This window comes from Vombatus ursinus, unplaced genomic scaffold (assembly GCF_900497805.2).
Source record: "Vombatus ursinus unplaced genomic scaffold, bare-nosed wombat genome assembly UNPS02014832.1, whole genome shotgun sequence".
In the NCBI taxonomy this organism is placed as follows: domain Eukaryota; kingdom Metazoa; phylum Chordata; class Mammalia; order Diprotodontia; family Vombatidae; genus Vombatus; species Vombatus ursinus.
In genome coordinates, this window is record NW_020954610.1 from 33,248,671 (window position 1) to 33,263,051 (window position 14,381).

Below are 14,381 nucleotides of genomic sequence, written 5' to 3' on the forward strand. Positions count from 1 at the left end.
TCTTCTTTCTAAGAGCTACCCATTCTAAAAATAGATTTTATTCTTCATTCCCTGTCTCATCTAATGAATAAAAGAACCAAAAGGGAAAAAATTAAAACTTTTTTAAGTCTGAGAGACATTAAAAAGAGCCAGCATGAAATGTTCTTAATTGAAAGAGTATTATTCAAGATACAAGTTTTATTCAAAAGCATACACGTGCTTTTGTGGAATTATTCTAAGGGAAACATCTCCAACCCTTACTGCCCTCTTGTCCAAGTTTATAAAATCAAACCATTAGGAAATTATTGTCTTCACTTCCCTGTTTTCCCTCTTCGGCAAGACTTACTTGAAATGGCCAAACCTCTAGGCATCTACAATCTCCAGAACAGATAAGAGTGCAACAAGTATTTTCAAAATGCCTACTATATGCCAGGCACTGTGGATACAAGTACAAAGTATGAAACAATTGCTACTCATACGGAGAGCTTAAGAACCAGATAGGAAGGAACTGTGGCCTCTTCTTCCAGTAGTGCCCAAGGAAAGAAATAGTAATATGGGTAGGGAGATGACAGAGCTAGGTAGAGGATAACTCTTTGCCCCTAGTTGTGTTCATTCATTTAAAAAATATTAAGAACCTGCTATGTGGATACCTGCATTAAGTGCTGGGGTTATTTTTTTGTTTGTTTGGTTTTTTTTAAGGGCAGTTGGGGTTAAGTAACTTACCCAGGGTCACACAACAGCTAGTAAGTGTCAAGTGTTTGGTCTGAGCCTGGATTTGAACTCAGGTCCTCCTGACTCTAGGGTTGGGGCTCTATCCACTGTACCACCTAGCTGCCCCCAAGTGCTGGTTTCAAAAAACGATGTTTATTACCATTTTAAAAAACTCTGTGTCCTTAGTACCTAACAGTGTCTCACGCTTAGCTGTCTAAAATGCACAAGGGCAAGACTTAACGCTAGTTTCCTACTCAAAAACCTTCAGTTACTCTCAATTTCCTCCATGATAAAATATAAATTCCTCAGCTCAGCATTTAAAGTCTAATCTAATCTACATATCTTGACTTATTTACTTATTATTAGCCTTCAAAGACTCAGTACTCCAGCCCAGCTGGACTATTAACCATTTGCCATCTTTCCATTTACCCAAGATGCCCACCATGCCTAGGATAAGTTCAATCCTAGACCCTGCCTCTCAGTATCATTGTCTTCCCCTAAGGTGATATCAACTCAGGGACCTACCACTTCATCTGTAAAGCCTTCCAAGATCTTCCCAGTTGCTAGTATTTTCTCTCTCCTCAAATTACTTTGTATTTATTGGTATGCTTGTAGCCATGGCCCAACTGCCTCCCACCCCTTATTCCTGCCCCATACGTGAGGGCAAGAACTGTCTCTTTTTTGTCTCTGTATCCCAATACCTAAGAGGGTCTTTCATAGAGCAGTAATTAGTAAATGTTTGTTGAGTTGTTTACTTGGAGAGTACCAAATAGGCAAGGGAATGAATTAAGCATCATCAGGGATACAAAGATGGATACATACATACATACATACATACATACATACATACATACATTTACACATATATTAAACACATGCACATACAAATACATATACACATAGATATAGACTATAAGGCAGTATATACTAAAGAAATTCTGAGAAGAGAAGTTGCTTCTACTTAGGATGACCAAGGAATTCTTCATGGAGGATGGGTAGCTTCTGAACTGGGCCTTAAGGGATGGGTAGCACTTAAATAGGGAAGGATGGTAGGGGAGGTAGTCTAGGCAGAGAGTGGTAATACATTAATTTTGGAGCGGTGATGATTTAATGGGGGGGGGAGGTGGAGGAAGGGAAAGATGAGATGGGAGGCTCTGAAAATAGTCCAGGCATGAAGTAATAATGGAGGGGAATGAACCAGTGGTGTCTTTTCCATTCCCATCTGAGAGTTATTATACAGGGAAGAACAACAGGATGTGGGGAAAGAGAAAGAGGGCTCAAAGACCATACTTACCTAGTCTTACAACCTAAATGTGGGATACTGGTAATACAGCAGGTAGAGAAGCAGCTTTTGGTGTTAAGGGAAAGGTAGAGTAGACATCTAGATGGGCATATTCTTCAAGTATTTGGAAATGTGGAACTAAAAGTCTGGAGAATGCCTACTTTTAGTGGGGGGGAGGAAGAAGAGTCCCCAAAGAGATAGTCAGAGAAACAAAAGAACTTGGAATTAAACATACCAAAATAGTAAGGGAAGAGTAGCAAAGATGGGACAGCTGACATGGTTAATGCTACAGAGATCAAGAAGAAGGTCCAAAGAAGGGCTACTAGATTTAACGAGTCGAGTGTAAGAGAAACCTCAATAAAGCAGTGCTATTGCAGCAGAATGAATGACATGGAGTCTGAAAACAGCAGGGGGTAGGCCACTACTACTGTACATAGACACCTGAGGCCATTATTTTGTTGGTGGCATCTTTTTTGGGTTTTGACAAACAAGATATCTACTGATATTCTTCCTCCAGTATACCTATTCTCTATAGAATCTACATTGGAAGAGGAAGGAAAGGTCTCCCTTGTTGATGACAGTACCTGACATTTATATAATCTTTTAAGATTTGCAAAACATTTTATACATATCATTTTATTGAGCCTCTCAACTGTATGAGGCAGGTACTACAGTTATTATTGTCAAGATTTTAAAGATGAGGAAACTGAGGCTGGAAGACACGAGTCGTTAAGTTACTTGCCAATAGTCACACAGCTTGTAAATACTGAAGGTTACCTGAACCCAGGTCTTCCTGATTCTAAGTTCAGTACATTACAATAGGTTGAGATGATACTAGTTAGTACACAGGTCTAAGTCTAGTACTTAGTCCAATACTCTTTTCACTAAATGAGAACATCTGAATTTTAACCAAAGTTGGCCTTTTTTGCCTAGCAATTACCTCTTATTTATCCTTTGTCTACATCACATCTGACTGTAGGGCAGTAAAATCTGGATTAACTTTAACCTCAATGATCACTGATATGGGACTTTACTCATTTGGATTTCCTACACCAATGAAATTAAGAAAATCTAATAGGACACTGTATAAAAATTTTCAATTGCAAGGTCAACACTAAACGTTTGCTCTTCAATTAACTAGAAAACTCAGATAGCCAGAAAATTCACATACACACCCCTCCCCCCATCCCAAGAAACATTTTTCTAAATCAAGAAAAACTTAAGTATGAATTAATGAAATAATTGTGAGGTGGGAGAAGGGGAAGCTAAGGGAGGAGAGGAAGAAAACATTGAAATAAATGATTTGGGTTTTGATTTTCCTTCCCCTGCCCCCAAATTAAGGTCCAGATTATTAATAGCATATGTGTTGTTTGTGGTGCTATTCAAAGAGTGTTAGTGGGAAGTGTTTTCAAAAGCTTATGACATAGTTGGGAAAAGAGAAAAGAATGACATAATCCTCCAGAATTAAACATTCACAAAGAGGGACTTTTTGGTAAGTATACTAAAAAAAAAAATTTTAAACAAAAATAGATCACCCAAACCATTTCTTTAATAATTGATACTTCTAATAAGTCACATTCTTTGAAGAGGAGATAAATTCAAAACAGACAAATCTGTATGTGTGAGTAATCTTGCCCAAACTTTCTGTTTCAAAGCCAAGGACACTAACTCTTGTAGATTAGGTGAACCGCCCAAGGTCACAGAGTCAATTAGTGGAAGAACTGGGTTTAAAAAAACCTGGTCCTTCTGAGTGCTTTTTCCATTATCCCAATTCACCTCTTTCAACATTTGTCCCAAATTTTATGGGAAAATGGGCACATTAGTACAGTGGGTGGAGCTGTGAGCTGGTCCAGCCATTCTGAAAAGCAATTTGGAACTATGCCTCAAAAGGTAATAAACTGCCCATGCTTCAACATAATGGTCGATGCCCCAAAGAGAACAAAAAGAGGAAAAGTACTCATATGCACAAAAATATTTATAATAGTTCTTTTTCAGTGGCCAAGAACTGGAAACTGAGGCGGTTTCTATCAATTGGGGAACAGCTGAACAAGTAACAGTATATAAAAGTGATACAATGTTATTATGCCCTAAGAAATGATGGTAAAGATGGTTTTAAAGAAACTTAGGAAGAATTATATCAGGAGTAAGTTAGTTTGTGTTTAACAACTGGCACTTCTAGGGAAAAAAAAGTATGTATGACACACTTAATGTTAATCTGCATATTAAATATTTTCTCCATCGCTTTCTTAAGTTTAGACAATCAACAAAACAATAAATCAGGCCTTGATTTGTATCACTGGTTGATTTTCCAAAGTGTAAATGTTCACAATGAAAATTTTACAATCAGCAAATTTGAACTGGTTCCAACACATCTCTCATGTATATGAACTGATGCAGAGAGAACTGATGAGAACCAGGAAAACAATTTATACAGTAACAACAATATTGTGAAGACAAACAACGATGAAAGACTTATGCACTCTGGTCAATGAAATAAGTAACCACATTCCCAGAGGACTCATGAAAACTTGCTACCCACTTCCTATAGGAGACACACACACACACACTCACTCACTCTGACTTTGACAGGTTTCTTTGGAGGCTTGTTAAGGGGGGAAAAGTATGAGTGAGAGAAAGAAAATTTTCATTAATTGAAAAAAATAAAAAAAATCCATACCCAATTCTAAACAGGCTATTTTCTGAGTCTCAGTTTATTCACCTGTAAAACTGAACATCTGAATAAGATGGTCTCTAAGGTACTGTCCAATTCCAAAACTATTATCTTATGACTTTTTAAGTATTAGAAGGTATTCCACCAACCTGTGGAAATAATAAATTATAACCTATAAACTCTGATAATGCAAATTAAAAAGCTTTTCTTTCCTTTAAATAAAAAGGTTCCCTTACTTCTGAAAGTATGCAGTATTAAAAGTACAATGTAAAAAGGAATTCTTACTCCTCATACTGCTAAGCAAGCAGCATGCTAGTCTCATCTTCAGATAAAATCTAAGTCAAAACACACCTCAGAGATGGTCACCTAGCCCAAATCATACCTGGACAAGAATTCCCTATACAAAATCCCCAACAAGTGAACAATCAAACTGTATTTGACTATCTACAGTGACAGGAAATCATCAACTCATGAAGCTGGTTTATTCTATTGATGAACAGCTCTAATTATGATTAGAAAGTATGACATGAATGACCCAGCACAGGAGACAGAAAAACAGTCAGACAAGTAGGGACATGTTATGAAAACCAATGGAGCAGAGAGTATCTAGGAGGAAGGAGAGGGTTCACAGTGTCAAAGACCTCAGAGAAGTAAATGAAGATGAGGACTGAGAAAAGGACAATTTTAACAATTAAGAAATTTTTGGACAGAAAAGTTTCATAGGATCATACGATAAGAGAACCAAAGTCAGAAGGTATCTCAGAGGAATTCTAGTTCAATCCTTCATTTTTACAGATAAGGAATTGAGCCTGACAATGGTTAAATGACTTGCTCAAAGTAATACAGGTAAGTAAGTGTAAGAGGCAGGATTTCAGCTGAGGAGATGATGGTAGTGGTGAAGTAATGGCCAGAATTATTAGATATTTTTGAGTAAAGCTCCCAAATTCACATCCACCCCAACCCTCCACACACAATGAAAAAAAAATCAACAAAAGAAATTTAAATTAATTCAATTAACCCTCATCAAGCATCTACTCACTACACACAAGGCACAATGTTGAGCACTGGGGACAAGCAGAGGCCACAAACCAACTGTAAAAGATGCAGATGTAGGAGTATATGTCATAGAGTTAATACTAAAATCTTTCCTATTATGAAGCACCTTGTTACTGATTATTTCTTTAAGAGAAAAATCAAGGCAGTATGGTGAGGAGGGGAGACACTCATCACAAGGGGTAGAAACTGGGATCCATGACCACTGCTCAGAGTTATTATCCAGGTTTAATTCATGATTTTAGATCATTTCATCCCCAAATCAGGGACAGCCTTGTGTGGTACAGAGAGTCAGAGAAGACTGGGCAAGTGCTTTAAATTTACAAAATATTGTCTTCACAGCTTAAGTAAGGTAAAACTTTCTTCATTTAACAGGTGAGGAAACTAAGGATTAGGGACATTAACTATGTTCAGTTTGGGGTGTCATATTTTATGAAGGATTTTTGGGGAAGGGAGACTGGACCTGTGATTTCTTCCATATATAGAGCTTCCAGTGGGGAACTTCCTTTGCCAATAAAGATCAGTACTTTCATTGCAACTTATAGTCTTAAGATAGTTCAGGGCACTGACAGGTCAATGGTTTTCCCAGGGTCATAAAGCCAGTAAGTGTCAGAGGTGGGACTTTTTGTAGCTAGTAGTAGCTGGTGATACCTAAATTTTCAAACTATGTTATATTAAGGTGAGTCAAAGGAACTGGGCAAATAATACAGAAGAGGAGACAGGAGAGACATGAACTTTAAGGTTATCTTACAGGACAGAGTAGACTTATTTGGCTCAGGTCTAGAGGACAAAGGTATGATGAGAAAGCTATCAGGATGAATTTTCTGGCAGGTCGTGAGGCCATTATGAGAAACTCAAGAACCAAAAGTCCTCAGTTGGCAAACACAAATCATTCACATAGCTTCTCCTCAACCAATAATAAATGTCAAAGAAATTTCAGAAGCATTGACAAACATAAGATACAGAGCCATGCTGTAATGAAGAAAGAAGAGAATTACAGAAGGATAAATCTTTGCTTAGTACATGGGTTCAGTAACATGATCTTAATATAATATCTGTGAGCTTCTTAAGGGCAGGGACTGTACCTACCACTGTGCTTTTAGGATATGATAGTCACTTAATAAATAATGGAAATCACCCTGGAGAAGTAATTCTTTCAAAGTTGAGTCAAACTTTTGGAAATAAAACAAGCATGTACATACCCATCTTCACTTCAAGTCCAATAGGTAAGTGAAAGAAAAACCAGTCTCCTACATACTCTGTACTTAGGGAAATCCATAATAGTGATTGAACTTGTACACACAAATACTCTGGCAATTTTGTTAGCAAAGGCATGAAGGTAGTGGGGAAAACCCTTGTAAAACACTAACTCCACTGGGCTTAAAAACCTTATTTAGAAAAGGAAAATAATCTTGGAAACAACCTTTCTCCCCCCCCCCCCCCCCCACCCAAAGAACAGAAGTAAAGAGATAGGGCAAAGTATCACTAAGGCCATCTCTACCAAAAAATGAGAAAGAAATGATATAACAATAAAGGAATATGCTACAAGAGGAAAATCTGGCCCAGTAAACTGTGAGAAAGGAGAACAAGATTCCTGGGACCTCAAGAGAATCTTGTAGGAGACATTAATTACTAGTTCTTCAACCTCTTTATGACTGTGGTGGGGTGGGAAGTGGGGTGGCAGGGGGAGACAGGCTTGCCTCACCAGAGCATCATATTCTGGACAGATCATCTAGAACTGAAGGAGAGAAAACACTCCAGCCTTGCCTCAGGATACCGGTCCATGGTTGCTAAGATAGGTATCCTCCACACAGTTGCCAAATTGATACTCCTAAGGTACAGTTCAACCACATCATTGCCCTGCTCAAGAAGTTCTATGTCCTCCTACTACCACCAGGATAAAATACAAACTCCTCTGTGTCTTTTAAAATGTTTTATATTCTGGCTTCACATTCTTCTTCCAACTGATTTCATACTACTTTCCTGCATGATCTCTGTATTCTACTCACGACTGACCTGCCTTGTACACAAGTTCGACCTCTCATATTCTGTTGCCTGTGCATGGAATAAACTCTTTACTTACATTTGCCTCTTAGAATTGCTAGCTTCCTTAAAAGTTCAGTTAAAATGTCACCTCCTACTCACAGGCCTGTCCTGATTCAAACCAGCTGTTAGTGTCCTTGAAACCTTTCAAAAAATCACCTTTTATTGATATGTATTATTCTCTCCCCTCCCTCCCTTTTATACATACATCCTGAAATGTAAACTTCTTGAGTGCAGAGAATATTTTGTACTGTGTAGAAGTAGCCACTTAATAAATGCTTGTTAAATGAATGAATTATAACCCTCCATGACCAAGCAGTTCTGGCTAAAAGTCACTACCATTTAAATGGAATACGTCGGGTTATAGTGACTCCACAAAGCTGGGAACTGGAGCAAAGGACAATTCAAGAAGTTTGTTATTGTGAAATAGCAACTTTATGAAGGTTTTTTTTCCCCTTTTTTGGGGCGGGGTAATACAGAGATGAAAAAGATAACATAGTCCTTTGTTATCTGAGTTTCTGACAAGTATGTTTTACTTAATCCTGTTTCATCAATCACAATTAGAAATGAGAAATGGTTAATCTCATTTTAAAATGCCAGTTAAGAAACTTTCCTGTAAATTCAAATTTATGGCAGTCACACCCTCACCCAACTAGCTCCATTTTACACACACACAGAGATTTTCAGCATTTTATAGTTTGGAATGTTGAATAAGATGGAGGACTGATGTTCAGAATATAAAAAATCTCAACATAGGCTGTGAGACTTCATCAATGTTTTTGAGGTCATACAAATCTGATGTGGCCACTCTCATTTTGAAAGCTTATATGTGGAAGGGCATGCACAATGCTGATCCCTGTGAAATGGCTATCTTGAGAATACAGATATGTTTTCATGCTTCTCTGTGAGACCAAAACAAAACCTCTTCATCTTTACATGCTTTATATATCACAGTACTCTGGGGATAAAATCCTAAAATGTATATCAATATTCCAAGTACCTTGATTTTTGTCACTGTGGGAACTCTTTAAGAAGACAGAAAAATCTTGCCTAGAGTCTCAAAAAATATAAGTACCAAAAGTCTTCCTGACTATAATTCCAGCACACATACACCCCCCCCATTCCTCTCCCAAATTGAAGGCTACATAATTACAGTGATCTTAGAAGGACATAGAAAGACTTGTATGAAATAATGAAGAGGGAAATGAGCAGAACCAAGAGAACACTGTACACAGTAACAGCAATGTTACTTTGAGCAACTAAGTCATTTTGACTTTTATAAATACCCAAATTAACTACAAAGGACCTATGAAGGAAAATGCTATCTACATCCAGAAAAAAGAACCGATAAATTGAAGTATGTATACAGAGCTTTTACTTACACACACACACACACACACACACGTCCAATGGTAGCCTCTTGGGGGGGAAGGGAGGAAAGAAAAAAGTTCCAAGATAACTTTATTATGTATTTCAAAGGAATAGCAAGTTGTACATAAACAGATTTACAGTTTCATCTGATTTCTCTGCACCACCCCTTAAAAAGTTATTTGAGTCCAGCAAAAGTCCTGCCAAACCTACTTTTACTACAGAGGACAAAAGAGTTTGGGATATAGAACGGTAATTATTTATAGCTATAAAGTTAATATCCATCCCACTTCTAGAATTGAGCTTAATATTCATTCCTTATCTAATTTACCTAACACCTCTGTTACGATTCCCCAGTAACTTTAGGTCCTGAAATCACCATTATTGTCTACATTTTGTCCTCCAATTCATCCCCATCTTTTTTGGGAATCCAGTACAGACTCAGAACTTTGCCTACTGCCAGGGCTTGAGGTAGTAACTGATCTTTACAGAAACAATAGCATCTGAATTCTTGACACTATTTTTTTTAACACCCTAAAATGTTCCTTGCCCCACACCTGCATTTTAAACATGACTACTCAAGCCTGATTACACCCATCCAGCAGAGGAAAGGCATTTTCTCACATACTACCTAATGACTCATGATCTTACAGGAGTTTGAAGCTTCTTAGAAAAACAAAACAAAAACAAAAAGCAAACAACAACAAAAAATAACTCCTTACCTGTCAATAAACTGATCAATTATGACAATGTCTCCAGGTTGAATTTCTTCCCTTAAAGAGCCACAAGCAGTAGTCACTATAACGTGAGTGCAGCCCTCTTCCTTTAAGGCCCAGATGTTTGCTTGGAAGTTGATATTTGAAGGCATGATGGTATGCTGCCTTCCATGTCTACAGGAAAGAGACAAAAGAGGAAGAAAGCACAGGCCTTTTTTTGGGGGGGGGGGTGTAGGAGGAAGAATCACATGGGGTTAAATGACTTGCCCAGGATCATACAGCTAATGTCTCACGTCACATTTGAATTTTGGTCCTCCTGACACCACTGTGCCACCTAACTGTTCCTAAGATCTTTTTTTAAATTACAGAAGTAAAATGCCCATTACTATGCATTATTGTTACTATTATATTCTTATGAAGACTTTATTATTTAAATAAAGTTGATTTTCCCATAAAGAATAATACAAGATAGAAATAGTAGTACATCTGACATTTATATGGCACGTTAAGGTTTGTGAAGCATACAGATTATTTAACATTTCTGCTTTCTTAAAGGCAGACATGCTCAAGGTACCAGGTAGGACCAGGACCATTCCTTCTTTTCTTTATGATAGTGGCAGGGTATTATAGGGTTCCTTAACCTTTAAATGTCTATTTAGCTTATCATCAAAGAGGTAACTATCAAAAGTATTATTATGAATACTCCAAACCTCAAATCCTGAGGGTGGGGTGAGGTGGTTATGACCAGAAAAGAAAAAAGCCTGAGGTGAAGTTTTGTTTTGTTTTTGGAGGCAACTGGGGATAAGTGACCTCCCAATGTCACATAGCTAGTTAAGTGTCTCAAAGCTGGATTTGAACTCACGTCCTCTTGACTTCAGGGCCAGTGCTCTATCCATTGCACTACCTTGTTGCTCCCAGAGGTAAAATTTTTAAAAGCATCCAGATATCTCAGGCAAATTTTATCAGTACAGTTATCCCTTTCACATCTTGGATGTTAGGGGCGCGGCACCCCTGCGATCTGGAAAATCCATGTAAAATATTTTGGCCCGTACCATAGAAGAAGTCAGATTTTTTTCTTTTTCTTTTTTGGGGTGTTCACAGTACCTTATTGTAAAATTGGGGTGAAGTATTTGGTCATAGGATCTGTGTTGGCTGCTGGCCTTCATGTGTCACCTGCAGCTTCTGCAAAACTCCCTCCAAATTCTCATTTAATTTCTTATGCTGACCCTAAATATATTGAAACCAGGATGGGAAAAATCGTGATGTAGAAGGGATAACTGTACAAACAATCCTACTTTTGCTTAGTGGGTGTTTACATTCACCCCTTGTACGTAATATACATTAACATCCTGCCCTTGGTACTGTGCCGGGCTGTTAGAAGAATCACAAAAAGCCTTAAGTGCTCACCATTAGAAAAAACACAAGTCAAATCTTTTAGATTTCTCTTTTGAATGCCATTGTAACAAACCTAATTTTTATGTGCCAAATTATTTTTAAAAGCACCATGAATGATTGATTATAATTAGCTAACGATAGCACCTATGAAATTTAGGATTTACTTTTTAAAAAATTTTCTGCTATGAACTTTACAACCACAAGTATTTCAAAATACAAAGAACAAAAAAAGCTTGTATATTTTGAAATTATATCATACGTTTAGTGACGTAGTAACAAAACTGCCTTGTTCGTACCACTCTAATTTCTTTTTATTCTGTGTATTTTTAAATACTTTATTGATGTGCTTTTCTTTCTAGCATTTATTTTGAATAGTATTTGAAAAAGTGAAAGAATCTGCATACAACCAGAGACACACTTGTTTAGGACTATCTGATTAATCTAAGCCCACTTCACATTCATCCTGATTCACTAACACTTCAAGAGAGAAAAACTACATCATGTGATTTATCATGGTGCAAAAATGCAAAACTCAACTTAATCTCTGGTAAAAGGAACATAGGTTCACTCAGATAAAACCACAGGCCCACTGATAATTTTAAAATAGGTTTATCCCACTAAGGGAAGTGGTTCCTTTACAGAAATGTAGTTTGACTCATATTTTTGGACATGTAATATAACTTTTTTTTTCTTTTGAGGAGACAGAAATTTTATAGCTATTATGTAGTTTAGACACATTTGAAACTGAAGGGAAAAAAAATTTCTAGTGATAGGAAACCAACCAATGAAAATATATACCAGATAGGTGATAATAAAGGACTTGGATAAAGGACAAATGAGCCTAAAACTGACTATAAATCCCACAGCTATGACATTCATATTCTATAAACAAGGACAGCTCTGGTATAGTTGTGGAGACAAAATATTAAGAACGCTTCAGGGTAACCAATAACTTACTCAACTCAAATTAAGCATACCATTATAAAATGGGAGGAGGAAGTGAAACCTTCATCAATTCATGAGTTTAAGCTTTAACAACTACCAACAGAACATACCAACACCACAAAAGAGAGCACTGATTAAATAATCAAAAAATGCTTTCTTTCAAAACTGACCATTCTGTGGCAGAAAAGTCAAAAAGAACAAGACTACAAGAAATCAGCTCTTCTAACTGAAATCTGAGGAGCCATCCAATTCTGACTCCACTCAGTGATCTTTTTGGTCAAGGAAAGCACTCATCACCACTTTTTCAATCTAAAAACAAACAAGTTTTATTTTATCATCCCAGAAGTAAATGCCTTCATTTTGAAAATCTTTCATTTTAAGGAGATAAGCCAACAGGACTGTGGCTTCACTAGATTCACCACATTTTAACTTTTGCCATTTTGCAAGGTTTTGGGTAACACTGAGAGATTAACCAACAGGCAATTTTAATTTGACATTTAGCTGAAGTTCAAAAGAAAATACTGATAATACTTTAAAGGGCAAGACCCTTATTTCCCTCCTTGCCAAAAAAGATTTTTAAAAAATGTCAAATCCTACTTAAAATAAAATAAAATAAACCTTAAAGTTATAACTGGAGGCAGTGTGGCACAATGAAAAGGATTTGACCAGATTTGCAGTCATAGAACCTGGGTTCAAATCCCATCTCTGCAGACCATTGTTGCTGCTACTTTATTAACTGATGCCTTGGACAAATCACTTAACCTCTCTGGGTCTCAATTTCATCATCTGTAAAAGGAGGGGTTGGATTCCATGGCCTCTAAGGTCCTTTCTAGCTCTAAATCTGTGATTCCTTACCTTGCAAGCAGGACACAGTCAACATTTTTTATCTTCCCCAAAATCAAGGCATCTGATGGCTGCACGTGATACAGAAAGAAAAGGACATGAGACATTGGTGAGAAATTAAAAGATCACCATTTTTAAGACAATAATTCATCCTGAGAAGACAGCCTATGACAAAAAAAATTTCTACCTTCACACATGAAAACTCTACACTGCCAGGTGAACAGGTGATCTGAGTTTTCCAGGAGTTTTAATGGGGCTATTCATGGTTTCTTCATTGATCCTCTCTGTGGTCAATGGTTTAAATTCTCTTGCCTACTGGCTGGAAGCACATTCAGCCTTGTAAGGCATGTACATGTACTTCTGTACCAAGTGAGACAGCCTCTGTGCAGATCAATCTAGTCTCCTTCTAGTCTCATGTTCTTATTAAGCCACCTAACCCAGACACTGAATAACACACCCAAGTAAGAACTACTAGGTTTTGGTAGAGTAGGGGAAAAAAAAGATCCTTCAAACCGACTAGAGGTATGATTTTTTAAAATTGTCAAAACATGCTCAGAGAACCCTCAAGGGTTCCCCTTATGTCGAGTATGTGAAATAAGAAAAAAAAAAGAAAGGAAAAAAAAAACAAATCTAGAAAAATGAAAGCTGTGACTTTTTGCTAATGGCCTAAAAAAACAATATGAGAAGGTAGGACTAGATGGTGCCTAGGGGTCCTTTGCAGGTCTAGATTTGATTCTATGATCATGCCATTATTTTACAATTAAGTTCAGTTTTACCTTCACTGAAGTGAGATGGGTCTCTTAAGAATTATTTACCATTTCCTATCTTCTCTGTATATTCTAACAAAAAAACCCCAAACTATGCCTTCTTATGATGCCAACATGTAAGTCCTTAACTTAACATTGCCAATAATAACATTTGAAATTTCTTATTTAAAATAATGAATTTTTTCAATTATTATTGAAAACCAGCCAGAAATTACACCTAAACATATGAAAATAAAAGATTTTTTTATCTAAGGTCTAATACCTGAAGTATTATATAGGTTAAAGAAATTTGGGAAGTTACTAATAATGGGGGTTACTGTGCTTTACAGAACTAGTTCAAAGGAGATGACATAACAGTTACTCTGTAAACCAAAGAACTGGGAAGTTTTGAGTCTCAACTCATATCTATTTTCCTACTTCTGGAGTATTTCATCAGAATGGACAAGCTTTTGTTTTGTTTGGGTTTTAGTTGAGTGAGTTCCTTTCCTTTTCACTCAATGTTAATTCTAACTTTTTATCTCTGGAAAGGTATTAGTTTCTTTCACATTTCTGTTAAGGATTTGTTTTTTATCTCATTACTTGCTGTCACCATAGATGATTAAGGTACC

At 36.9% G+C, this 14,381-nt stretch overlaps 1 protein-coding gene across 1 annotated transcript in view; it reads right to left on the bottom strand.

Annotated features, from left to right (window-relative positions):
• Positions 1-14,381, bottom strand: part of MTAP (methylthioadenosine phosphorylase) — a 64,998-nt gene that overhangs the window by 31,879 nt on the left and 18,738 nt on the right. The window contains exons 3-4 of the mRNA XM_027839061.1: positions 13,019-13,077; positions 9,830-9,997 (exon numbers count right to left, since the gene is read on the bottom strand). Of these exons, the coding sequence (XP_027694862.1) occupies positions 9,830-9,997; positions 13,019-13,077 (227 nt within the window). The remainder of the gene's footprint in view (positions 1-9,829; positions 9,998-13,018; positions 13,078-14,381) is intronic.